The 27,997-nt window shown below is 33.1% G+C and overlaps 1 protein-coding gene across 2 annotated transcripts; it reads right to left on the reverse strand.

Moving 5' to 3' along the window:
- Positions 1–27,934, reverse strand: LOC133300302 (probable cyclic nucleotide-gated ion channel 20, chloroplastic). 2 transcript variants are annotated; one of them, XM_061499822.1, is made up of 21 exons: positions 27,446–27,934; positions 25,907–26,098; positions 25,723–25,821; positions 24,092–24,229; positions 22,890–23,138; positions 21,850–22,020; positions 19,871–20,016; positions 19,450–19,527; positions 18,567–18,696; positions 18,178–18,424; positions 17,876–18,038; positions 17,492–17,608; positions 4,879–4,900; positions 4,557–4,805; positions 3,806–4,051; positions 2,618–2,763; positions 2,085–2,162; positions 1,550–1,679; positions 1,164–1,410; positions 876–1,038; positions 1–321 (listed from the first exon to the last, which is right to left on the reverse strand). In XM_061499822.1, exons 1-21 carry the CDS (start codon positions 27,932–27,934, stop codon positions 216–218), a joined length of 3,606 nt encoding a protein of 1,201 aa, XP_061355806.1. In that variant the 3' UTR covers positions 1–215. The 2 variants fall into 2 exon arrangements, with proteins under 2 accessions (XP_061355806.1, XP_061355807.1); XM_061499823.1 differs by lacking the exons at positions 4,879–4,900; positions 17,492–17,608; positions 17,876–18,038; ... (8 more) ...; positions 25,907–26,098; positions 27,446–27,934 and adding exons at positions 5,304–5,441; positions 6,310–6,408; positions 6,525–6,716; positions 8,690–9,200; positions 9,840–9,972.
- Between the last annotated feature and the right edge of the window lie 63 nt (positions 27,935–27,997).

Here is a 27,997-nt window from a genome sequence, read left to right on the forward strand (position 1 = left end):
TGTTGGTAGTTTAGCTGATCAATAGATGGCTCCTTAATTTGTACATTGTGGAAAAGTACTCTTGAATATGAACAAAGCACCCTTCCATTTCCTCCTAACAGACCTAACTCACCAAGAGAATCAATCATAAAGTGTACCTATGATATTTATAACAGTACAACCTATGACAAAGTGTAGTTAATCAGATATTACAGTACAACCTATATCTTCAATGTTTAACCTGATTGTGAGGTATAAGCACGACTTAGACGCTTCTTCCTGTATCTCCATGCAACCTGAATTCGGTTTGCTGCAAGGGATCTCCAATAAGGTGACTCATACCTAACATGATAAAATGATTAAATCATTATGTCAGAGACATAGTTTTAAAAACAGAAATCCGGCTTAAAATCACACACTCGTAACATGTATATTAAGGCCATTTCTTTCCTTTTATTCTCCCTTATTTTGGGAGGAGAAAGATGGATTTGAATTACAGATGTTGTGTCAGATATACAATATTGATAATTATGAATTGGCTATGATTAGATATATAATATAAAATTAATCATGTGAATTTACCAACAACTCAAACTTATAGGAGAGTTAGTTTATGACATAATATCAGAGTTTCTATGACCGAATCATTTAGAGTTAGATTCTTACTGCCCCGATTCTTCTAATAAAATGTTAAATTTCCTCAAGAAGTAGGCGAGTTTGTGTCTTGTGTGAAGGGTCTGTGTTATAACATAAAATCATTTATATGTCTTCACCAACATAAAGGAATGTCACTATTCATGAAAGATATACAGTTGATTTTCATTATTGTAAGTCATAGAAACAGTCAAGATTTTGGTGAAATATAAACCCAAATGCAAGGAAATAGAATGAATGACCTTAGAGCTCCTTGAACATGAGGGCTCCGCAAGAATCTTGTGAAAAGGGTTGTGAGTTCTTCAAGGTCTACGGCTCGGAGTGAAAATGCCTCTACATTTGTTAAGCACCTTACTGTCCTGTTGCTCAGCAACCTCTGTCCTGGAAGCCTTACTTTTCTACCATCTGCAAGAGAAACCATGTTGCTCATTTTGTAGTGTGGTCAAGTTGTTGATTATTGCAACTTCCTGCTGATTTTTACTTCAAAATATGTGACAGGTATTTTATCATTGCATTAAGTATTGCTATACCTGTGCTTACAGAAGAATGTTCAAGATACCATGTCAGAAGTTCTTCACCACAAGCATCACCTTCAGATAAGGGAACTCCCATTCCATTTTCTCCAATACTCTCCAATTTTCCACGCACAACAAAGACCATCTTGTCTACAAGACCACCCTGTGTCAAAATTCTACTTCCTTTGATGTATGTCTTTTGTTTTAGTCTCTCACAGATGGCATCTAAGATTGGCTCATCCATCAGGGCAAAAATTCGAACCTGCGGATATTTTACATCCTCAGAAAATCAAATCATCATTACAGAGATGAACAATGTAACTAAAATCCACTTAAATATTAATCATGAAATTTTTAAAACTACTACTAATCATCTATGCCACAAATATTCTAGTGCATACTTTCTTAACAAATTTGAAGAGATGACGTTGTATGTCTGTCCGGAGATCTTCTGGCAAATTCTCAAGAAGCATTTCCTCATTCACCCCCCTTGTTGCAGCCCAACTATACCGTTCAGCCTGTCTTACTCTCCTGCATGACAGACATAATATCTATCACTAGTACATTATGTGTGATTCCTAAGTTCATGTGACAACCTAAATAAAAAAACTCACTTCCTATTAAACCTCGATTAATGAGGGTATAGGTAAGGACAATCCTTGTACGCCGTCTTGCTCTTGCATATTTGCAAAAAGACATGTTACAACCTAAATGCCCTATTATATGATAATCGGTAGCTCGACATATATGTACATTGTCTATATCACTATGGTTATTAGAACTAGGTAGGAATTTAATTCATAAGAAACAGATGGTCGTAACGTACACAAATGTTGTACAAATTTAGAGTTAACAAGCAACGACTTGAATCAACCAATTGACACATGATTTTGGCAATGTGGATTGATTTGTGTAAATAATGAGAGCATTTCATACCTTCTTAGATCTTCTGGTAAGCGACGATGGCTCATCCATTGCTCAACATCACGGCCTCTAAGTTGCATTTCTAGCCTCCTGAAGCAGGATAGAAGAAAATATATCAAGCATATTATGAACCCAAACACATGAGAACACTATCAAAGTTCAAATGAAACTCACTGCATCAGATAAATTAGATTTTACCAACAAGGGCAAAATAATGCCCTAAGCAGTATTAACAAGATATATACATAGAGAGGACTTCTTCCTAGACTGACTTTAAGAATCTCAGTCCAAATTAATGACAATATGAGTAGCATATTAGGTATAGTCAAACTTAAGAGGCATGGTGATGTCATGGAATTAGAACCTATAATTTGATACAATTACACTTAAAAGGATGGCTACCATTCATCCGTCTGCATCATTTTTTGAATTTTCAAATGGCAGGAACTGTAAACAGAAGTTGATTTAAAGGGAAACAGATGATTAAGAGTAACCATTGTTATCAACAGTTAAGGGTCACAGCAAGTAAGAGCAATAAGTCCTACCTCCGTCCAAGAGCCTGAAGAAAGTTCTGTATGTTTCCAATGAGAAGCGCAAACAGTAAAAGTCCCAATCCTATGATGGCCATTGTAAAAAGGACTTCCCACACAAATTTGCTCGGGGTTAGATTACCAGCCAGAGTACTGATTTGCTGTATTAAAAGATAACAAGGTTTAAATTGTTAAGAGATCAAAACCATTCATGTACCTTTTAGTTTTGGTCCAAGTTGGGCCCTGACATGATATTAGAGCATATATGACCATGTGTTCTGAAGTTCAAGCTTTGTCTTCCCTATTCTTCTAAGAAAAATGCTAAATGGTATGAATATGTTTTCGTAAAACGACTTACAAAAAGAGTAAAGTTAAAAAGCTTAATGTCGTTTGTCAATTACCAATTTACCTTTCAAACCTTACTTTTTTGTCTCTTCAAGCATGATTGGTTATAAGACATTCATAACAACTTTCGTACAAAAGCTTTAGTACCAAATAGCATTGTTGTTGTTCTAACTAAGTTATAATTCCTGCACAACGTAAAGAGGGTGTGCTTTGTCTACATTCAATCCCAAAGGGGTTACTAGTAGTGGGATTTAGAGAGGGAGAGATGAACAATAAGAATTGATGATAGGAGAAAGAAGGATTTGTTGCACACTAGAAAAGATTAATATCTTTTGGTTAAATTACTCCATGTCCCTATAGTTATATTAAACTTTCAATTAGGTCCCTATAATTTAAAAAATTTCAATGGAATACGTTTAAAAAGTCTGTTAATGGATGCTTATAGTAATCTACAAATCCTCCTGTGTTATCGTTAAAGATTTTTGAAGGACTTATTTATAAAAATTTATAATTAGTAGGGACCACATTAAAAAACCGGTTGCAGTATAGGCACTTACTAAAAAAATTTAAAGTATAAATATCCCATTAAAAAATTTGAAACAATAGGAACTTCATTAAAAATTCATTAAAACTACCTACTGAATAATTTAACCTTAATTGTTTCAAAGTTCGAATTAATGGGACCTGTAATTAATAAAATAGGTCTTGTTAGTTAAGTTCAGTGAGAAAAGATAATGGATTTTCAACCAATAAAAGAAGTGCATGATGGTAACTTGCACATGAAGAGGAAAAGATATAGGACAAACTGTACATAATTACTAATGAAAGAACACAAAAGGAAAAGAATGAAATACATACCTGGAAGCCCCAAAACAGCGCAAAGACATATTTGTTGACAACCTTAGTTTCTGTAGTAAGTTCTACAGCACTGGCATAGATCCCATAAGAAAAAGAACTAGAGCCAGAATCCAAACAAGCAATGGCATCTGTGTTGTTGATCCACAGAGCTGATGTCTGGGGAGACGCATGGCCACAATCAATTAATGCTATGCATCCATCAATATTAGACTTATGGCAGGCATCTCGCAAACATTGATTAACCCTCTGGAAGAAGGAAGAGGGAGAAAGGGAAAAAGTTAGTAAAATTGAATGCTAATTAACATCCATTTACTGAATTGAATTCCCGAGTCTAATTGAACTGTTCATCTTTAAAACATCCGGAGAACGTAATAACTCTGATAGTTGATTTTCATGAACAATATTAACAAAATAAGTAGAAGGATTAAATTTCTGAGCAGACATTACCACATACTATTGTACTTCATTTTGCCTATAGTTCTCATTACATATCATCATATTACGTACAACCACATGAAAACCAGAAGTATTCAAGTGAATCAAGTAACATTTCTTCAACCAAATTTATTCTTCAAGTAACCATATATACAACCATATCATCATATAATCATATTATGTTCATTACATATCTTAGAGGGTACCTTTCCTTCACTTCCGTGCAAGGTGAGAATTTAAAGCAAATTATGAAATTTAGCGAGGAAGAAATTTTGCATTTTTTGAAAATGAAGCTTCAAATATCATTTTCACTCACCTGTAGACCAAAGAGGTACCAGCAAGAACCAACAACATGACCGGATAGCATAAAAATGAGAAGATTAATGATAAAATTTGCCCAGGCTGACTCAAATATGAATCCAGTTGGAGACTGGCCAATTAGTAGAGGCAGAAACCTGAATAATCTGGGAATATACTGTACAAGGATCGATGCACGCAGAAGATTCTTCGCATAATTTGCTCCTGATGACCCCAAGGAATTTGGTAGGACAGACAATATCATTATCTGCAAATATTTCACTACATATGTCATGACATGGAGTTTGATGAGTTCATAACAAACCCATAGTCTTTTTCACAGATTGAAAACCCTTTCCTCCCCTGCTACCTACTTGTTCACGTCCACCGACTATTTATTCCTCAGAATAACACACTAAAAGGTGCAATAATCACTTCGAAACTGGACATAATGATATAGGACTAGAAGCTAGTAATATATATCAAGATAGAAATAAGGCAACAAAATCTTTGGAGTGTCTATAAACAAAATCTTCAGCATTATTCTGCCACAACATGAAGGTTATTATAGACAAAAATCATTTCTAGCCTATAACTAGCAGCTTAAGCTTTTTGGATAATTGGTTCTTAACAAGGTATTAGATCCTCTATGACTAATTGTCAAGACATAGATCCTCAGTGCTCCCGATTTCTTAATTAATTTCAATTTCAACACAATGTGGCATGTCTATGGTTCAAGGAGAAAGAGAGATGGGAAGAAATTTACCTGAGGAAGAGGTAATACAACAAAAAAGTCCAAAAGAAAATAACTCTTCAGGTAATTAAGAGCAATTTCCTTCGGATGGTCAACTAAATCTCCAGCACCAACCACCCTTGACTCAGGGGAAACATAAGCCAACCTAAACTGCAAAGAAGCAACGTAGTAGAGTTATTTAAGCTTTAAATTATGAAAAGGAAGCAAACTAAACTTAAAAACCTCAACAACCATATTTAAGATTCCGGACACATGCACATTTTTTCTTTTCCTTTTAATCTCAACTAATAAAAGGAAAAGGAAAAGAAACAACAAAGCAAGAAATACATAAGTCCACAGAGATGTAGCAATATACTAACAATAAGGTTACAATAAAGCACTCCAGCCTATTTATCATCTGAGTCAATTAATGCATTCCATTTTTATTTTTTCTTCCCGTCTAATCAACATAAGGTAGTTGACTCCATATGGCTGATTGTAGCTTAATGGAGTGCATTGGTTACTTCTAGAAGAACTGCATTCCTTTAAGATGATGAATTCTACTTGAAAAGATGCATAAGAGGCTTTTTATTATAACTATTAAGCTTGGGCCGCACATATCAATCCTTTCCAAGACATCACCATATGCTCATTTATATCTTTTTAAGTTTCCTCATGAAGTTTTCCAGATATATTTTACTTCCACCAGCTACTTGATCCTCGCACGCCGCATCTAATAAAATTGTCTATATGCATTAATCGAAAAAAACAATAAAGATAAGATGGAGTAAAATAAGAAACAACCCTGTAAATAGTGCTACATATTTGAGATAAGTATGATTGACATGATGCCATGGCCAAACACTCTTCTGTGTCAAGTGGCACTAACAGACTCAAAAAAATAATAATTGATTCTGTGTATCAACCTTCTTCTTTATTTACTAAGATATAGAAGTTTAACAGGAAATGTTTAGCATGCTTTTGGAGCTCCAATGAGGGGAGGGGAGACTTTCTGAAAAGGTAGTTACTGAGAAATTACCTGGAGAAGAACGTTCAAGAAATATACAAAATCATTCATGCTTCTAATTATAACAAGTGTTTTTGTCATTGTCCAGTTTATAATAATACATTTATCATCCTGCATACAACAAATGGAAAAAATGCAGAGTAAATTAGCAAAAAATAGTAGAAGGGAAATATTGGTATCTAAAATTTGCAAGGTTTTGCAATTAAATAAAAGGGAAAGAATCATACCTTCTGCACATAGATTAAGAAGAAAAACAATGGATCCACAAAAATTGCCACCAAGCAAAAAATAGCCAAAAACTGATTCCATTGTTGTACAATTTTAGTGTGAGGGTTCATAACTCCAGGAACACATGAAGAGCAGAACGAAAAAAGCTTTCTCCCAAAACCCTTGGCATCCCCATAAAGAGCATTGTGGAACTGTAAACATTCAAAACATGAACAAAAGTAACCTTGGTTATGTGAAAGTGACAGCAGATAATGTCTACAAAAGGAAATGAAAAGGTAGGAAGAAGATCAAGTATACTGAATGCTGAGAAGTTTATCAGTGCTAGAAAATAAGTGTTGTATAAATAATGAGAGCTTGAAATTGTCAATACTTCTATTGCACCTAAAGCAGATGATATCAACAAAAAAGAACAATATGAATAGAAGCAGCTTGAATACAGATTTTTTTAAGAGTATGGTAATAAGGATATTGTGAGGGCGAAGAGAGTGGTTTCTTGTGATGTACCAAAAGTAAAGAGAATAAGGTTTATTTGGTAATTCTAAATACTATCACAAAAGGTTAAATTACTTATTTAATCGTAATAGTTTCACTACATATTCAATTTAGTCCCTATAGGCTATAGTTCAGAATTTCTTTAATAAGTTCGTATGGTTTTCAAACAATGTAAAATATAACTTGTAATTTTCAAACAATGCAAAGTGGTCCATAATTGGTCCCTATTGTTTCACTCCACATAGGGAATAAACATAGCTAATGGGGATCATTTTTCATTATTTGAAAAATGTATGGAATTTTTTTTTTTCAACATATTTTCAACTATCGGGACTAAACTGAACTTAAGTGAAACTATAGGGATCAAATTGCATGATTTAACCTGATAGAGGAATATGGTAAGTGTTATGTATTACAAATTACAGTTATTCAGAGCAATTTAGTGAATTACATTTGCATTTTTTCTCTCTCTTCTCTTTCAAATTTTTCCCATCTTCTTCCCATATTGTCAACAAACTTTATTAACAATGGCCAGTACTTTCGAAGATTTAAACCAGCTCATTGTTGAAATACCAAAAGAAATTCCATAAGCTATATGTCCAGTAGGAAATTTTAGCACATGTGATCAGAGTGGTGCCTTCAACTTGAAGAAGTTAAGTCATTTTCCCAGAAATTAGCTTCCAACATAAATTTCTTTAAAAATAGATGGCATGTAGGAGCTGCTAAACCATCTAGAAGCCCATATTCATAGGAGAAAAGCATTGCCAAATGGGTGTTTCAAAAACTAACAATTATTTTCTAGATTGTACATTAATTATTGTGTTAGTTTTAATTTTTAATCTATTCTAAATTTTCTACGACGGTGGCTATTCTTGATGGACCAAAATTACATAGCAAGCAAGCTTCGGATGCTTGATCTAAATGGGGCCTTAGGACACTAAACCCACAATCTTTTCTTATGAATATAGATCTAAGTGAATAACAATTGAAACAGAATACTTTTTGTTAGAGAATAGTATAAACCATTAAAAAGCCCTCACAAACCAGCTTAAACTTTTGGGTTGAATCAGTTCTTTACATGATATCAGAGCCTCAGTGTCACGGGTTCAATCATCGCCGCTCCCCACTTTGTGGAATTTTCTTAGCACAAGTAGTTGGGTCTGTGCATTATCCACCTACTAGGTCAATGGACTCTCGTGTAAAGGGGCGTATTAGATAATAGTATAAACCATTAAAAAACCCTCACCCACCAGCTTAAGCTTTTGGGTTGAATCGGTTCTTTACACTTCTCATAGAAATACTATTCACCATCTTGATATCTAACATAAACATAGATGATGTAGAAGTGCAAAAGCCACAAATATATAACTAAAAAAGTACATTCATCAGATTGATTGACAATGAAAACAATATAAGAGTAAAGCTATGACTAAATATGAAAATTATAGGCTACTTAAGAAACATATAAGTACAATATAATTCAATCAAATATCTATAAATTATTGTTCTAAAAAATCATCATAGTGAACTTCAGACGCACAACCCAAAAACACATCTCTATAATAAAATTTGTTACTATGCAGTACGTGATTAAAGTCAACTCCAAAACATAGAAGTCAATGTTTTCTTAAATTTAAGAAGAAGTAATAGTCTATTTTAAGAAGAAAGACACCTTGGGATCAAATATAGTCGAAGCTTTTGAATTTCTTAGCTGAGAGGCCTTGAAGTAAGTTGGGCAAGTAGTGCAGTAAGGATCATTACACATTCCCAGTTGCCCAGACCTCAGCAAGTGTTCATTTTTTCTATCATAATTGTTATTCCAATGATTCCCATCTGTGCCTTCAAAAAAATTTTCTTCCTTGCTCTCCACTACTTTGTTTCCTGTCACAAGAATACTCTGCTGCAAAGGATTTCCAGTTCCAGGGGTAGCATATAGTGGACCACTCATCTGCATAAAGGGAGTTTTTCTCACACTACGAAGCGGACCAGTGTGTCCCACAAGACTAGTTTCTCTCTCATTAGACTCCATGGAGACCATAGGAATAGAAATTGATGCACTTTGAGTCCTGGTTACAAGCCTCCGGAAATTAGAACCCCCAAGTTCATCAGATCGTTGTACATGTGTTCCTGACAGCATTGGCACCTCATCTTTTTCAAACTGAGCCATTGTTTTATTGATGATTCTGTAATTTTTGGAAACTAACAAAACATCAATATCTATATACTTTCTGTACCATAACAGTAATTTTAAAATGAAACAGTTCAATTAGCTCAAAACTTGAATGGGAAGAATATAAATTACACAACATTAAATAACCATTGTAGTGAAAATCCACAGGAACTTAATGCATATCATACGGAAGATCCTTGTTCTTATGTGGCTGAGACTCAATTGTAGAATGATATATTTATCTTTACATTGGGAAATTTCTGATGAGATAAAAAGATTAACAAGTGAAACTCATATCAAGAAACAATTAATGAATCCCCTCATCTTAAACCTTCTGAAGCTTGGAAGAAACCAAATAGATTGACCTAAACTAACCATACAATCACTGAAAATGCAGGTCCCATCCAAACTCTCCAGTATTAATAAAAGAGTTAACAAACACATCTATGCCCTTCATGCCATTGATCCTGACTTCAAAGCTAACACACATACACTATATTATACAGCAAAATGAAGCATTATAACTTATGAGGAATTGCAAGTGGGTTAGGAATCAATGCAAGAATTCAAGTACAATACAATGAGCCTAAGTTACAGAAAAGGGTATAAACAAGCAAAACAAGAGAGATAATAAGCACAGAAAGAGTAAGACCTGTTTGAAGAAGAATTCCCTGTGAAAACCCCCACCGACTATTTTGCACCAATTCAAGTTAAAGAATGCATTTTTGGGAGCTTAGTGATTATGGGGGAGAAAGTGAAAGGGTGACTCTGATAGACAGAGTAAGAGTTTGAGGACAAAGAAAACTGAATAGTGTGTATCAAAAATACATCAACCATTGTACTTAAAAAAAAAAAAAAACCAAGTAAGAAGAGACAGAGAGAGAAAGAGTCGTAAAGGTTAAGACATTGACAAAGTCAATTGGGAAAGCTGAAATATATACATAGGGGAATGCTTTTATGACTTTGTAGGAAATAGTTATCTCATAAAATAAAATTAGAATTTTATTAATCTCCGTAATTATCTTATGTTGTAGAGAAAAATGGGTGGGTTCCATCATTGTAAGAAAAAAGAAAAAAAAATGGGGTGTAAAAATCGAAGTGAGAGAAAATAAGATAAGATGTCTCATGTAAAATGAGAGTAATATTTCACATAAAATTATAACCGGTACTCGTCGAGAGAAAAAAAAGAGTGACGAGACCTAACTTTTTTTTTTGTGAGTAGAAAAATTGTTTATCTTATGTAACATGAGATAAATATAATCTATATATATAACTTGTAAGTTGGTTTTATGAGTAGAGTTAGGATATTTATACTATTAATTAATTTATTATTACTTTTAATTATTATTGGATTCTATTTTTAGCTAATAATTTTTGAAAAAATTGTAAAGAGAGAAAAAAATAATTTTTAATACACTTTTTGAAGTATATAATTATAGGGGTTTGCATTCATCATGTAACATGACACAAAAAAAATTTCTACACACACAATATTTTGTGGGGTCCGCACTTTTTGAAGAAAAATAAAATAAAATTAAAGTACACAAAACGAATCTCTATAACATTACACAATCACTTTTTCTATAACATAATTCTTATAAAACTCATAATTATATTAGAGTGACGATGAATTGATAATAGAAAAAAGTGGTAGCATGAATATTCTATTTTTTATAAATATTAAGTAAACCCTTATTTTATTTTAATTTATTGAGTTGAGAATTTAATATATTGACATTTCATTAACAGAGAAAAACAAACGAAGAACTCAAAAGTAAAACCTCAAACAGTCAAACCTTTGAAACATGAGTGTCTTATGTAAGCATAGTTTGAACAGTACGTAAATATATATATTGGGTACTTAAGATCGTAAGATACACGAATGAATTTTTTTAGGGTTTTATAATTCTCATTTAACATAAGAATTACAATTTTCCTACACACCCTTCGATTTCCGTGCTAACATGGGTCCTACATATAATTTTTTCTAACAAATGGGTCTCACATGCTTTTTATCTCTACAACATGAGATTTCAATTCTCCTTCAACATGAGAATTATAAAACCCATTTTTTTAAGGGGAAGAAGTTGCTTACAAATTGAACAAATGGTGGTTAGTGACACGATTGCATTTTAGCCAACTTAAACTATGTTAAAATAATGCAGTGTCATATTATGAATGTTCAAAAATATCATTACTGTTATTTACTTTAAAAGAGAGTTTTATATAAAAATGCTACGCATGTTATATTACTAATCATAAATAATTGATGAGAAAAAAATTAAAAATAAAATAAATACCAATACTAATTAGTCATAATAACAAGAGTTTAGTTTTCGTAATTAAAATATTGTCAATAAAAAAATTGATGTAAAGAAAGTTTTTGTCTCCACCAATCTCTCCGCAACAAAAAAACATTCTTCGTTTGGTCACATTCATTCAACCATTTTTTTATTTTTATTTTTCGTAAGTCAGGTTTACAAAAATAAAATATCCGTAGTGGGTCATGGGCAGGCATCAAAAGTAGGGATAAATAAATTGTGGGTTGAAGGTAGAAGTGGTCATAACTCAGTCTTCTGTCAAATTATATTAAATGAATGTTGCAGGCCTTTACTTATATTTAATGCAGCGTCACCTGTCAAGTTAATGGAACATATATTTAATTTATAATAAAAAAAATTCTAATTTATAAATTATAACCATAAAATATATGGTCCAAAAATGAACAGAACATAGTAGGATTGGTAGTAACATTATCATTTTTCTTCTTCTTCTTATAAGTGCGTGTTTTTATGCGAGTTTACAATAGAGGTGATAATATGGGTTGAACCCGATGGATTAACCTGCCAAAACGGGACGGGTTAAGTTGAAGTTTTCAACCCACCAACCCACTTCAACCCGCCCCGCCTAAAAGTGGATCAAAACGCGCGGCAGGTTGACCCGCCGGGTTATATTTTTATTTTTTTTACAATTAGCTAGTATTTCATTTGTCATTAAATTTTTGTGATATCTAATTTTTTTTTATCTTAATACTTCCTAGAAAAGATAAAGAATAACAATTTTATTTATGAGAAATATTATTTATATACGGAGACAAATGAGTTCCTAAAGAATGTTTGACAAATATTAGTATACATTTAAGATTGAGACTGAAAAAAATTAAGAGAAGTGTGAAATAAGATAAAATAATATTAAAAAAATTTATAAAATATAATTTATTCTTAAATTTTAATTAAATTTTTTTAATTGACGGGTTGGTGGGTTGACCCGCCAACCCACCATAAAACGAGGTGGATTTAATTTTTCAATCCATATTCAATGGCGGACCAACCCGCCCCACCCCGTTTTCGACAGGTCGAGACGAGCCAACCTAAATTGCCACCCCCTAGTTTAGAGGAAGAAACGTTCACACATATTATCCATTCTATTTATGTTACCATCAACCTGAAATTCAAAATGGCAATGGAAAGCAAAAATAAATAGATTCGGAATATATTCCTGAGGTTAATGGTGATTTCCCACTCCAAGGTATGGGGATGCAGCTAGCCAGCTAGTATATTTGAAGAGGGATATAAAAAAAAAATTGTAATGTTTAGGAGACTAAATGACTAATTCCAATTATTTAATTTATAAAAATAATTCACATGCAAAACTATAAACTTGGAAGTGACAAGTAAGAAAATTCCTAGAAACTTCCACGAAGGCACCTGGTACTAACTATTGTTATATTTTAATTTTTTAAATATTAATATATTTTATTATTATTTATCATATAATATATATATAATAGAAATTTCCACAAAGGCACCTAGACATTTTGACTTTACTCTATTTTTCACGCATTGATTTCTATCTATTTAATTACATGAAATTAATAATTAATTAATTTCTATAACTCAATAAACTATAATTGTTAAATAAACATAAATCAACGGTCAAGCTATAATATAAGATTTCTTAGTCTTGTACTAAAGTCAAGATCCATTCTTTATATATATGTGCGTGTGATAGGGTCATTTGACATTGATGTTAAACTTTAAAATTTGACACCAAATCCTAACCGTTGATTTTTTTGCCAATCAATGATTATGATTTCCTCCAATCAAACTTATTATTTAATTATTATTTTCCAATAAATGATAATTGTTGATTGATGGAAACTAACGATTAGGATTTGGTGTGTGTGTGTGTATAAAGGTGTTCATCAACCGATTCAAACTGCGATAACCGAACCGAAAAACTGATAACCGAATAAACCGAAAAATCAAAAATCGACAAAAAACCGCAAATTTTAATTGGATTGGATGGGTTGATGAAAAACGATCCAATCCAAACGGATCCAATATATTAATTCCCCTCTACCTATTTGGATACTTCCCCAATCATAGCCCAAAAATTTCTAAACCCAAGACTCATTAACCTATCAACTAAACCTATAAAAAATCTAGTCACATCTCATCAAATTTTTTTTTTATCTTTATAGAGCTTCATATCTCATTATCCAAAAAAAAAAAAAATTATATTATAGTTTACTAATACTTTTGTATTTCAAAAAAAAAATATAAAGCCAATATATACAAAAGATGCTATTTGTACAATAATCATGAAATAAATTTTAGGATTTTCAAAAAACCGCAAACTGATCCAATCCAAATCGAAAAAAATTGAATTGGATCGAATTTGAAAAAAAATCCAAACCGAATGGATGATTATATGATCAAACCGAAGGGATTGGATCAGATGATTTTTGCTTCCAAAACCGATCCAATCCAGACCGTGAACACCCCTATGTGTGTGTGAAGGAAGGAAGAGAGAAATATATATATATAGGGCTTATCGTTTCTCAAACTGCTTGAGATAATTTTATCTTCGGTTACTAAATCATAACCGTACAAAGATGGATCAATGGTAATGAAGGAAGAGAGAGAAAAAAGAAATCATAACCATTCAAAGGTGAATCAATTAATATAAGGAAATAAATAAACAAAACGACGTAGTTTTGGAGTAGCCGAAGATAAACTTATCTCAAGTTGCCGGATAAATTTTTTCCCATATGTATATATATATAGGGTTTGATGTTTGTCATTTTAAATGGAATAAACTATGTCATTTTAGAAGAGAGATAGACACAAGAAATGAAAATCACGGGAGAGAAAATAGGTGATTTTTTTTAATTTAATTCTAAATACAAAAATTTATTTTGTCTCTATCTCTCTCTTAAATTGACAAATATTTCTCCCATATATATATATAAGCTTTAATATTTCTACAGTGAATGTAGATAAATTATCTACATTCGCTCCAAAATGACGTCGTTTTGAATTGAAAAATTAAAAAATTATAATGAAAAAGACTATTACAACCCTGAAATAAATTATAATTACAAAAATAACTTGATTTTCGTCTCAAAACGACATCGTTTTGGGCTCAATGTAGATAACTTATCTACGTTCACTGTAGAAAAAGTGAACCCATATATATATATATATATATATATATATATATATATCTGTGTGTGTGTGTGTGAGATAGGATCATTTGACATTGATGTTAAACTTTAAAATTTAACACCAAATTCTAACGGTTGATTTCCGTCAATCAAGTTTATTATTTAATTATTAATTCTCAATAAATGATAACCGTTGATTGATGGAAATTAACGGTTAAGATTTGGTGTCAAATTTTAAAGATTAACACCAGTGTCAAATGATCTTGCTCATATATATATATATATATATATATATATATATATATATATATATATATATATATATATATATATGGATCCGTTTACAAACGTTTTTTACAAATTACACTAAGTATGACCGGTCAGACATAGTGTAGTTTGTAAACAAAAAGTTTGTAAATAAACCTGTAAATATATATATATATATATATATATATATTTATATTTACAGGTTTATTTACAAACTTTTTGTTTACAAACTATATATAGGGTACATTTACAAACTTTTTGTTTACAAACTACACTGTGTAAATATACCGTGTAGTTTACAAACTACACTATGTAAATATACCATATATATATATATATATATATATATATATATGAGTCATGATCATTTTACACCAGTGTAAGTTACACTCTCAATCTTGTCCATTGATCCCACTTATTTCCAAAGGCTCTAATTTTTTAGTAATGTGAGCTATTGGATACAAGTAGATCATTGGTCAAGATAGGGTGTAAGACGTCTAATTCTTACACCGCTGTAAGAATATCATGCCCCTATATATAATGAAAAAGACTATTACAACCGTTGTATGTGTGGTTGTAATATATATATTACAGCGGTGTAAGAATTAGATGTCTTACACCCAATCTTGACCAATGATCTACTTGCATCCAATAGCTCACATTACTAAAAAATTTGAACCGTTAGATATAAATGAAATCAATGGATAAGATTGAGAGTGTAACTTACACTGGTGTAAAATAATCCTGACCCATATATATATATATATATATATATATATATATATATATATAGGGGCAGGATATTCTTACACCAGTGTAAGAGTTAGAAGTCTTACACTCAATCTTGAACATTGATCCACTTATATCCAATGACTCACATTACTAAAAAATTAGAGCCCTTAGATATAAGTGGGATCAATGGTCAAGATTGAGAGTGTAACTTACACTGATGTAAAATGATCCTGACCCATATATATATATATATATATATATATATATATATATATATATATGAATAATAGTTTGTCATGTAACATGACACCATTTGTGTCATGTTACAGACACAAAAACACTGTGGGCCCCATTGTATAGTAAAAAAGCAAAAAAAGTTGAAGTGGGTCCCATGCTATATTGAGTGTGTAGGAAAGTGGAGATTTTTCATGTAACATAACACTTGTATTTCCCATATATATATATGAGGCAGGATCCTTTGACACCGGTGTCAAAGAAAAAGTTTGACACCTCATCTGAGAACCGTTAGATTAAAAAAAATCAATGGTGTCACATGTTTACAAATCAGAATCGTTGATTTTTTTTAATCTAACGGTTCTCATATGAGGTGTCAAACTTTTTCTTTGACACCGGTGTCAAAGGATCCTGCCTCTATATATATATATATATATATATATATATATATATATATATATATATATATATATTCAATCATTGCATGGATAAGAATGAATAAGTCGTGTTGAAGTAAAATTTTGAACCGTAAAGTACTTGAGAACTTGGCTAAGATGACTTATGTTCACACAAACATCAACATTTCCTCTAGCTTTTCTATTGAAATCTTTGCCCATCTTTGGCTTCAGTTGGATGCTGGCCCACTAAATTTGTAGCATGCTTCGTTTAAATCATGTCTCCAACTTTACCTTCCTTCTGAGCCATGTGCACCAATGACCATGGGGAGTCAAATGTACTAATAGATATTATAGATTGAGCCCTACAACTTATCATAAAAATTAAATGATTATCATTTTTAAAAAATGGATAAACACTAGTCACAAAATTATTTAAATTACTTTGAGATATAATAAAGTCCACTTTTATAAAAAATAATAATAAAAGAAAATAATATAATGCTATTATCACATCCTACAATGCCACTCCACTTAAATTGTGGTTTTGGGCGAATGAATCCTCCTATATTTCAATTAACCATTGATTTATCTATCTACACTTGAAATCATCTAATATAATAGTCATAGTCATGTTAACATCAGAAGATACATTCCTGATTTTGGGACACTCCATTCAAACTTACCCATGTAAAACAAATAGGAAAATTGAAAAAAACAATTGAAAAATTAGGGGAGGGGAGTATGGAAAATTGAAAAATTACGGCCCTAGATTATTACAAGGTAAGAATTACATAAATGGGGTAGGGGAGGACGGAAAGAGAAGGAAAATGAAAGTAAGAACAATTCTTTATTGATTAATAGGAAAGAGTGTAACGACAGAATTCAAAAGCAAGCTCTTCTCAAGGGGCACCCCTTTACACTTAGAGACTTCTAAGTCAATTCTACAATGCAATCCCAAAGATGCTGATGATTGAAAGAATGTTTCCCTCATATAGTTGAAGGCCTAACCGCTACTAACAACCTAACCACCCAAACAACAACTGCCTTACTCCTATAATATGGGTCGTAACATAGAACCTCATGTTTGGATTAGAGAATCATTCATAAAGTGTACCAATGATATTTATAACAGTACAACCTATGACAAAGTGTGGCTAATCAGATATTTATAACAGTACAACCTATGACAAAGGGTAGCTAATCAGATATTACAGTACAACCCACGACTTCAATATTTGAACTGATTGTGAGGTATTAGCACGACTTAGACACTTCTTCCTGTATCTCCATGCAACCTGGATTCGGTTTGCTGCAAGGGATCTCCAATAATGTGATTCATACCTAACATAATAAAATGATCATATCATTATGTCAGAGCCATGGTTTTGAAAATAGAAATCATGGTAAAAATCACGCATTTGTAATATTACGTCAATGTGTTTCGCATGAGGGATGTGTTAGAAATAGAATATAAAATCATTCATGTGTCTTCACCAACAGAATGAAACAGCCCTCTTCATGAGAGAGATATAATTGATTTTCATTACTATAAGTCATAAAACGGTCAAGATTATGGTGACCCAAATGCAAGTAAATAGAATGAATGACCTTAGAGCTCCTTGAACATGAGGGCTCCGCAAGAATCTTGTGAAAAGGGTTGTGAGTTCTTCAAGGTCTGCAGCACGGAGTGAAAATGCCTCTACATTTGTTAAGCACCTTACTGTCCTGTTGCTCAGCAACCTCTGTCTTGGAAGCCTTACTTTTTTACCATCTGCAAGAGAAACCATATTGATGAAACATGCTTTTTCTGATTTTGTAGTATGGTCAAATTGTTGATTATTGCAACTTCTGCTGATTTGTACTTCAAATATTTAACAGGTATTTTATCATTGCATCAAGTATTGCTATACCTGTGCTTACAGAAGAATGTTCAAGATACCATGTCAAAAGTTCTTCACCACAAGCATCCCCTTCAGATAAGGGAACTCCCATTCCATTTTCTCCAATACTCTCCAATTTTCCACGCACAACAAAGACCATCTTCTCCACATGACCACCATGACTCAAAATTCTACTTCCTTTGATGTATGTCTTTTGTTTTAGTCTCTCACATATGGCATCCAAGATTGCCTCATCCATCAGGGCAAAAATTCGAACCTGCATATATTTTAGATCCTCAGAGAAAATTAAATCATCATTACAGAGATGAACAAGATAACTAAAATCCACTTAATGATCAATCATGATGTCTTTTTTAATTATTAATAGTCATTTATGCCACGAATATTCTAGTGCATACTTTCTTAACAAATTTGAAGAGATGATGTCTTATGTCTGTCTGGAGATCTTCTGGCAAATTCTCCATAAGCATTTCCTCGTTCACCCCCCTTGTTGCAGCCCAAGAATACCGTTCAGCCTGTCGTACTCTCCTGCATGACACATAATATCTATCACTTGTACAATATGTGTGATTCTTAAGTTCATGTGACAACCTAAATAAAATAAAAAATAAAAAATAGTTGACATACTATTTTCTTAGCATTCAAGCCTATATGCTCTATCATATGATAATCAGTAGCTCCACATATATGTACATTGTCTATATCAATACGATTAATATAACTAAGCACGTAATTCATGAGAAGCAGATGATTGTAACATACACAAATGCTGTAAAAATTTAGAATGGTCTAGTATAATAAGAAATAGAGGAGTAAATCAGTATTTACAAAATAAATCATTAAATTAAGACACAATCAATAAGGAAAATGGATTGCCTTTGCAAGACAGCATGCCAATAAGATGTTCTCAACAGTTAGTTATTCCGCATAAGTTTCAGGATTAAGGATACTACTGATGCACATAGTGATTAATCATATTTAATAAGAAAACCTGCACTGCAGACAGACACAAATAGATGCAATGAGAGATTACAAATTATCTTTTGTTTCTCTTTAAAAACTAAAATAGGTCTTCAGAAGTTGCTAATTTAATTGAGTCTCAATGTGTAAAACAGTAGCTGTGTCACATTGTAACAGTATACTGCTTCATGTACATTGTCAAGAAAAGGAGTTGTGGGAGGGGACGGGGAGTTAACAAGCAACTATTTGGATTAACCAATTGACAGATATTATTTCGGCAATGTCGATGTGATTTGTGAAAAGAATGAGAACATTTCATACTTTCTTAGATCTTCTGGTAAGCGACGATGGCTCATCCATTGCTCAACATCACGGCCTCTAAGTTGCATTTCTAGCCTCCTGAAGCAGGATAGAAGAAAATATAAGAAGCATGTTATGAGCCTAAACACATTAGAACACTATCAAAGTTCATTTGAAACTTGCAGCATACGATAAATTAAACTAACCAACAAGGACAAAACAATGCCCTATACAGTATTAACAAGATATAATACTTAGAGATGACTTGAATTACAGCCTATAGTTTGATACAATTGCACTTACGGTACGGCTGTCATTCATCCGTCTGAATCATTTTTAATTTCTCAAATGAAAGGAACTGTAAACAGAAGTTGATTTAAAGGGAAAGAGATGACTAAGAGCACTATTGTCACCAACAGCTAAGGGTCACAGCAAGTCCTACCTCCGTCCAAGAGCCTGAAGAAAGTTCTGTATGTTTCCAATGAGAAGGGCAAAAAGCAAGAGTCCCAATCCTATGATGGTCATTGTAAAAAGGACTTCCAACTCAAATTTGCTCGGGGTTAGATTACCACCCAAAGTACTAATTTGCTGTATTAAAAGATCACAAGGGTAAAATTGTTAAGGGATATCAAACCATTTATGTGCCTTTTAGTTTTGGTCCAAGTTGGCCTTGACATGATATTAGAGCATATATGACCATGAGCTCTGGAATTCAAGCTTTGACTTTCCCATTCTTCTAAGAAAAATGCTAAATGGTATGAATATGTTTTCATATAATACTTAATAAAAAAAAATGAAAGAAGTTTATTGCGGTTTGTCAATTACCAATTTACCTTTCAAACCTTATACTCTTCAAGCATGATTGGTTATAAGACATACATAACAACTTTCGTAGAAAAGCTTTAGTACCAAATAGCATTGTTGTTCTTCTAACTAAATCATAATTCCTGCACAACATAAAGTGGGGATGTGCTTTATCTACACCTAAATTCCAAAGGGGTTACCAGTGGTGGGCTTTAGAGAGGGAGAGATAAACAATGAGAATTGATAGAGGGAAAAGAATTTGTTGTAAACTACAAAAGCGTAGTAGTGTTTGGTTAAATTACTTTATATGTGCCTATATTATACTACACTTTCAATTAGGCCCCTTTAACTTTAAAAATTTTAAACGTAATATGTTTAAATTTTTTTAAACAAGTCCCCGTTGACTGATGGCCTGTTAGTCTGTCAATGGATGCTTATAGTAATCTACAAGCCATTCTGTACTGTTGTTAAAGATTTCACGGACTAACCCCCAAGGGTAGCTCAGTTGGCAGCTGAGCTCCCAAGGGATTGCTTGGTGCAGGGATCAAACCCTGCCTCAAGCAGTTTCTTGGAAAATCTTTGGGGGCCAGAGGATAAGTCAAAAAATCTTCGGTTGGGGATTAGTCTCGTCCTTTCTCCGGTTGCGAAGCTTAGTGCACCCACTGTTACAATGAGGGGCTAGCCCAAACGGGCCGTACCCCGAGGGCATGGTACCCGGAGAAGGTTGAATGGGGATACCTCCTGGCAATGTACCAAAAAAAAAAAAAAGATTTCACGGACTTATTTATAAAAATTCATAATTATCAGAGACCAAATTGAAAATTTGGTTGCATTAGAGGGACTCATTATAAAATTTTTAGAAGTATAGAGATCCATTAAGATGTTTTAAAGAATAGGAACTTCTTTAAAGATTCAGTAAAACTACCTACGGAATAATTTATAACCTTAGCTGAATTAATGGGAATTTTTATTACTAAAATAGGTCTTGTAAATTATGAAAAGATGACGTGTTTTCATCCAGCTAAAGAAGTGCATGATGGTAACTTGTACATGAAGAGAAGGCTAGCAATATATATATGTATATATATACACACACACGTGTGTTATTTTTTTTTTTTTGGCAGGTGGGGGGAGTTAATGAGAGATGTTTTCGTAAAATTTATATAATAAAGAAATGAACAAAATTACCAAAACACCCTTCATTAATTCCCTCAACTCCTATTACAACGTAGTTTTAGGGTTGCTGGAGATAACTTTATCTCCTGTGACATTTCTCCCTCACATGAGATAAAGTTATCTTCTCTAACCCCAAAACGACATTTGCTTTGGTTTTGGGGTTTGGCAATACAGATATTATAGTAAGATATATGATACAAAAGAAATGTAAAATTATTAAAATACCCCGCGTTTTTTTCCTAAACCACAAAACGGTGTCGTTTTGAGGTTGCTGGAGATAACTTTATCTTCTGTTGCAGGAGAAACAATTTTCCATACATATATATATATATATATATATATATATATATATATAGATATAGATATATATACATACACACACACTAATACACACACACACACTAACAAAGGAACAAAAAAGGAAAAGAATGAGATACATACCTGGAAGCCCCAAAACAGCGAATACAAATATTTTTTGACCACTTTAGTTTCTATAGTAAGTTCTACAGCATTGGCATAGATCCCATAATAAGGATCATTACTGGGAGTGGAATTCAAACAAGCAATGGCATCTGTGCTATTGTAGGCATGTTGCAAACATCGATTAACCCTCTAGAAGAAGGAAGAGGGAGAAAGGGAGAAAGTTAGTAGAATGCTAATTAAATTTCTGAGCACACACTGCCATATACTACTATCATACATTATTTTTCCTGTAATTCTCATTACATATTGTCGTATTATATATGTTGAGATATATAGTTCCACATTGGTTGTATGTGCAACTAATGTGGAGTTTATAAGGTCATGGGCACTAGCTTTTGGGGTGGTGTATCCCAAGGTTCTTTTGGGGTCATGTCCCGGGTTCGATCCTCGCCGCCCCCCACTTTCTTTCAAGTGGAATTTCTTTGTTCGCACAGGTAGGTGGGCCTGTGCATTGTCCACCTTTCAAGCCCAGTGGGCTCTCGTGTGAGGGGGCGTGTTGAGATATATAAAACCATTAATGTAGCCTCACCCAACAACTTAAGCTTTTGGGTTGAATTGGTTCTTTACATGGTATCAGAGCCTCGCCGCCCCCCACTTTCTCTTGTGGCGTTTCTTAGCACAGGTAGGCCGGGCCTGTTGCATTGTCCACTCTTCAAGCCCAATAGGCTCTCGTGTGAGGGGGCGTGTTGAGATATATAGTCCCACATTGGTTGTATGTGCAACTAATGTGGAGTTTATAAGGTCTTGGGCACTCCCACCGTTTGAGTTAGCTTTTGGGGTGGTGTATCCCAAAGTTCTTTACAATATAGAACCACTTGAAAACCACGAGAATTGAAGTGAATCAAGTGGTATTTATTCTGCATTTTCCTTTTGTTCTGGGCAGGGTACCTTTTCTCCACTTTCGTGCAATGTGAGAATTTAAAGCAAATTATGAAATTTAGTGAGGAAGAAATTTCGAATTTTTCTAAAAAGAAGCTTCAAATATCATTTTCACTCACCTGTAGACCAAAATGGTACCAGCTAGAACCAACAACATGCCCAGATAGCATAAAAATGAGAAGATTTATAATGAAATTTGCCCAGGCTGACTCAAATATGAATCCAGTGGGAGACTGGCCAATAAGCAGAGGCAGAAACCTGAATAATCTGGGAAGATACTGTACAAGGATTGGTACACGCAGAAGATTCTTAGCATTATTTGCTCCTGATAAACCGAAGGAATTTGGTAGGACAGACAATATCATTATCTGCAAATATTTCACTACATATGTCATGACAAGGAGTTTGATGAGTACATAATAAACCCATAGTCTTTTTCAGATATTGAAAACCCTTTTCTTCCCCTGCTACCTACTTGTTCTCAAGCACATGTTCATGTCCACAAACTACTTATTCCTCACAATAATACACTAAAAGGTGTAATAACTGTGGCTTACTTCGAAATTGAACATGATGATATAAGACAAGAAGCCTTTTGTAAAGATAAAGATAGAAACAAGACAAAAAATCTTTAGGGTTTACTCTGCTACAGCATGAAAGTTATTATAGATAAAAATCATTTCTAGCCAATATCTAGCTGCTTAAGCTTTTAGGATAATCGGTTCTTAAGAAGGTATTAAGCCTCTACGATTCATTGTCAACACATAGAATCTCAATGGCCCCAATTCCTTAATTAATTTCAATGTCAACACAATATAAGGTTGACCTTTGGCATGTCTTTGCTTCAAGGAGAAAGACTTGTGCATTCAGGAGTTCATGATGGATAAAAATTATTTATGTGCATGCACCTGGTGCTTAAGCTGTTTAAAAATTTGGCCTTTAACAACAGTAATTACAATAGATCTGAAAAACTTAACAGCATCTCCCAAGGACTCCTTATTTATTTGGAACAAGGATATCACAACTTAATAATTGATATTTCAAATGAAACAAGAGAAGAAAAAGAAACCTCAATTTCATGTGAAACCCTAATCCCATAATAAAACAGATATTGCATGAGATGACTAGATTTTTTTTTCCGTCAAATCTGATTACAACCAGGAAATGGAGAGAAAATATCATTTTAGTATTCACATTCAATTGTAAGGCATGTATATCTCATAATTCATAATATAAACTTTGAGTGGAACATAAAGTGGATACCAAAATACCAAGTTACAATAAGCAAACTACGAAGAAAGAGAGATGGGGAGAAATTTACCTGCGGAAAAGGTAATACAACCAGAAAGTCCAAAAAAAAGTAACCCTTCATATAATTAGAAGCAATTTCCCAGGGACCGTCAACTAAATCTCCAGCACCAACCACCCTTGACTCAGGGGAAATATAAGCCAACCTAAACTGCAAAGAAGCAACCCAAACTAGACTTAAAAACCATAACAACCATATTTAAGATTCAGGCACTTTCTTTTCTTTTCTTTTCCTTCTACCTCGACTAATAAAAAAAACATAACAAGACATACGTAAGTACACAGAGATGCAGCAATGTACTAACAACAAGGTTATAGTAAAGCAATCCAGCCTATTTTTAATCTGAGTCAATTAATGCATTCCATTTTTAATATAACGTAGCTGACACCATATGGCTGATTGTCAATAAATAATAGATACTCTTCACACACAAAAAAAAAAAAACGTAAAAATAAATAAATAATCTTAGGTTTGTAAATATGAGGGAAAACATCCCAACACTGATAGAATATATGGAATAATTGTTTCAATGGAGTGGTTGATGTGAAATTAGGGATGGGGAACGCAACAAGATTCAGACATACTTACAGATGGGATACTGAAATTTTATTCGAATTGAATGACATCCTTCGAGTTGGCTTATATTCAGGGGGAAGATAAAGTTAATAATTGAACCCTAATACCTAAATTACCTACACTATGTCTCAAATTACAGTAACATAATAATTATTACATTTATAATAAATATCTTTAGTACTTGATCCACCACCAGAGAGTAAGTAAATCACATTCCTAGTGTATATACTATGTGGATCTCTTCTTTAACTTTTTCTGGTTTGAATATTATTATGCTCATCGGAGTTCATATTATCGTGGAAAGGATAGAGGAAGTCTCATCCGGAATCTCATGCATTGTAGCTTAACGGAGTGCATTCATTACTTCAACAAGAATTTTGTTGCTTTAAGATGATGAATGCTACTTGAAGAGATGCATAAGAGGCTTTTTTATTATTACTATTAAGCTGGAGCCACACATATCAATCCTTTCCATGTCATCATCATATGCTCAAACATATCTTTTAAGTTTCCTCATGAAGTTTTCTAGATATACCTTATTTCCCCCAGCTACTTGCTCCTAGCTCTCCCCATCTATTAAAATTGTCTATATGCATTCATCGAAAAAACAATAAAGAGATGACAGAGTAAAATAAGAAACACCTCCGTAAACAGCTGTATATCTTTGAGACAAGTATGCTTGACATGATGGCAAGGCCTAACACTCTTCTGTTTCAAGTGGCACTAGGAGACTAACCTGCTTCTTTATTTACTAAGATGCAGAAGTTTACGGGAAATTTTTAGCGCGCTTTTGAAGCTTCAATGATCTAATTATTCTCTAGTGAACAATTGTGCATGACGCAAGAACAAACCTAAACTGTGTTATTCTGTACCTAGAAAGCTCTTCTGACATACACTTTCAACATCTTTACCTTCTCAAAAATAGTAAAATTGAATAACAAAAACTTGCTGTCATTGAAGGAGCTATTATATTCTTCAAGCTAGTAATATGACACCATTCTAAGAATATACAGATTAGAAAAATTCAAACGTATGGTAAGGGGCAGGGGGAATTTCTGATAAATTACCTGGAGAAGAATGTTCAAGAAATATAGAAAATCAATCACGCTTCTCAGTGAAACAAGTATTTTTGTCCATGTCAGGTTGATAACAATACATTTATGATCCTGCATACAATGAATTGGAACAATGTAAAGTAAATTTGCATACGAGGGAAATCTTGGTATTTAAATAAAAGGAAAAGAATCATACCTTCTGCACATAGATTAAGAAGAAAAACAATGGATCCACAAAAATCGCCACCAGGCAAAAAATGGCCAAAAACTTGTTCCATTGTTGTACGATTTTAGTGTGAGGGTTCATAACTCCAGGAACATATGAAGAGCAGAAAGAAAAAAGTTTTCCCCCAAAACCCTTGGCATCCCCATAAAGAGCATTGTGGAACTGTAAACATTTAAAACAAGAACAAAACTACCCTTGGTTATGTGAAAGTGACAGCACATAAATGTCTACAAATGCAAATGAAAAGGTCAGAAGAAGTTCAAGTATGCTGATATACAGTAAAGTTTATCAGTGTTAAAAAAATAAGTGTTGCATAAATAATGAGACAGCTTGAAATTGTCGATTGACAATACTTCTAATGCACCTAAATCAGACAATGATATCAACAAAAAAGAACAATACAAATAGATTCAGCTTTAAAACAAATTTTAAGAGTATGGTAATAACGAAATTGTGCAGGTTAAGAGAGTGGTTTCTTGTAGTGTACCTAAAGTAAAGGGAATAAGGATTGTTTGGCAATTATAAATACTATTACAAGAGGTTAAATTACTTACTTAATCCTTAAAGTTTCAGAAAAATTCAATTTAGTCCCTATAGTTCAGATTTGTTTTGAGAAATGGCAATAGGAGCTGCTAACCTGTCTAGGAGCTCATATTCATAGGAGAAAAGCATCACCAAGTGGGTGATTCAAAACCAAACAATTATTTTCTAGATTGTAAATCAATTATTTTGTTACTTTGAATTTTGTATATATTCTGAATTTTCTAAAACAGTGGCTATTCCTGATAGACCAAAATCACATAGCATGCAAGCTTTAGATGCTTGATCTAAATAGGGCCTTAAGACACTAAATCCACAATCTTTTCTTATGAATATATATATATATATATATATATATATATATATATATATAAGTAGGGTTATATACTTCTTCTGTCACTGCAGATGGGAAAAAGTGCAGCAACACTTATTTTTATCAGGATACGCGTCCGAATCCTGATGTGTTTTTTTTTTTTTTAGGCCAGGATACGGGGTGTTAATAATTTGCTGCAACTTTTCTCGTCAGCAGCGAAAGAAGAAACGACGAACCCATATAAGTAAATAGCAATTGAAACCGAATACTTTTCATAGAAATACTATTCGCCATCTTGATTTCTAACATAAATATAGATGATGTAGAAGTGCAAAAGCCACAACTATATAACTAAAAAAGTATACTCATCATATTGATTGACAATGAAAGCAATATAAAAGTAAGGCTGTGCATAAATATGAAAAATATGGGCTACTTAAGAAACACTTGAGTACAGTATAATTCAATCAAATATCTATAAATTATTTTTTTTTTAAAAAGTCATCATAGTAAACTCCTGACCTTGGTCAGAATAAAGATGTGTAGCACAAATTTGTTACTATGCAGTACATAATTGAAGTCATCTTCAAAACATAGAAGTCATTTTTTTCATAAATTTAAGAAGAACTAACAGTCTATTTTAGGAAGAAAGACACCTTGGGATCAAATATAGTCGAAGCTCTTGGATTTCTTAGAGAAGAGGCCTCGAAGTAAGTAGGGCAAGTAGTGCAATAAGGATCATTACACATTCCCAGTTGCCCAGACCTCAGTAAGTGTTCATTTTTTCTAGCATTTATTTCGTCTGTGCCTTCTCCAGTAGAAAATTTTTCTTCCTTGCTCTCCACTACTTCGTTTCCTGTCACAACAATACTCTGATGCAGAAGATTTCCAGTTCCATGGGTAGCATACAGTGGACCACTCATATGTTTAAAGGGGATTTTTCTCACACTACGAAGTGGACCAGTATGTCCCACAAGACTAGCTTCTCTCTCATTGGGATCCATGGAGACCATAGGAATAGAAATTGATGCACTTCGTGTCCGGTATACAAGCCTCCGGAAATTAGAATCCACAGCTTCATCAGATTGATGTTGAGCATGTGTTTCTGACAGAGTTGGCACCTCATCTTTTTCAAAATGAGCCATGTTTCCTTGATGATTCTGTAATCTTTTAAAATGAAACAGTCCAATTTAGCTCGAAACTTGAAA

The sequence above is a fragment of the Gastrolobium bilobum genome, unplaced genomic scaffold (genome assembly GCF_033153095.1).
Source record: "Gastrolobium bilobum isolate Gb01-03AN ecotype WA unplaced genomic scaffold, APGP_CSIRO_Gbil_v1 utg27331, whole genome shotgun sequence".
NCBI lineage: Eukaryota > Viridiplantae > Streptophyta > Magnoliopsida > Fabales > Fabaceae > Gastrolobium > Gastrolobium bilobum.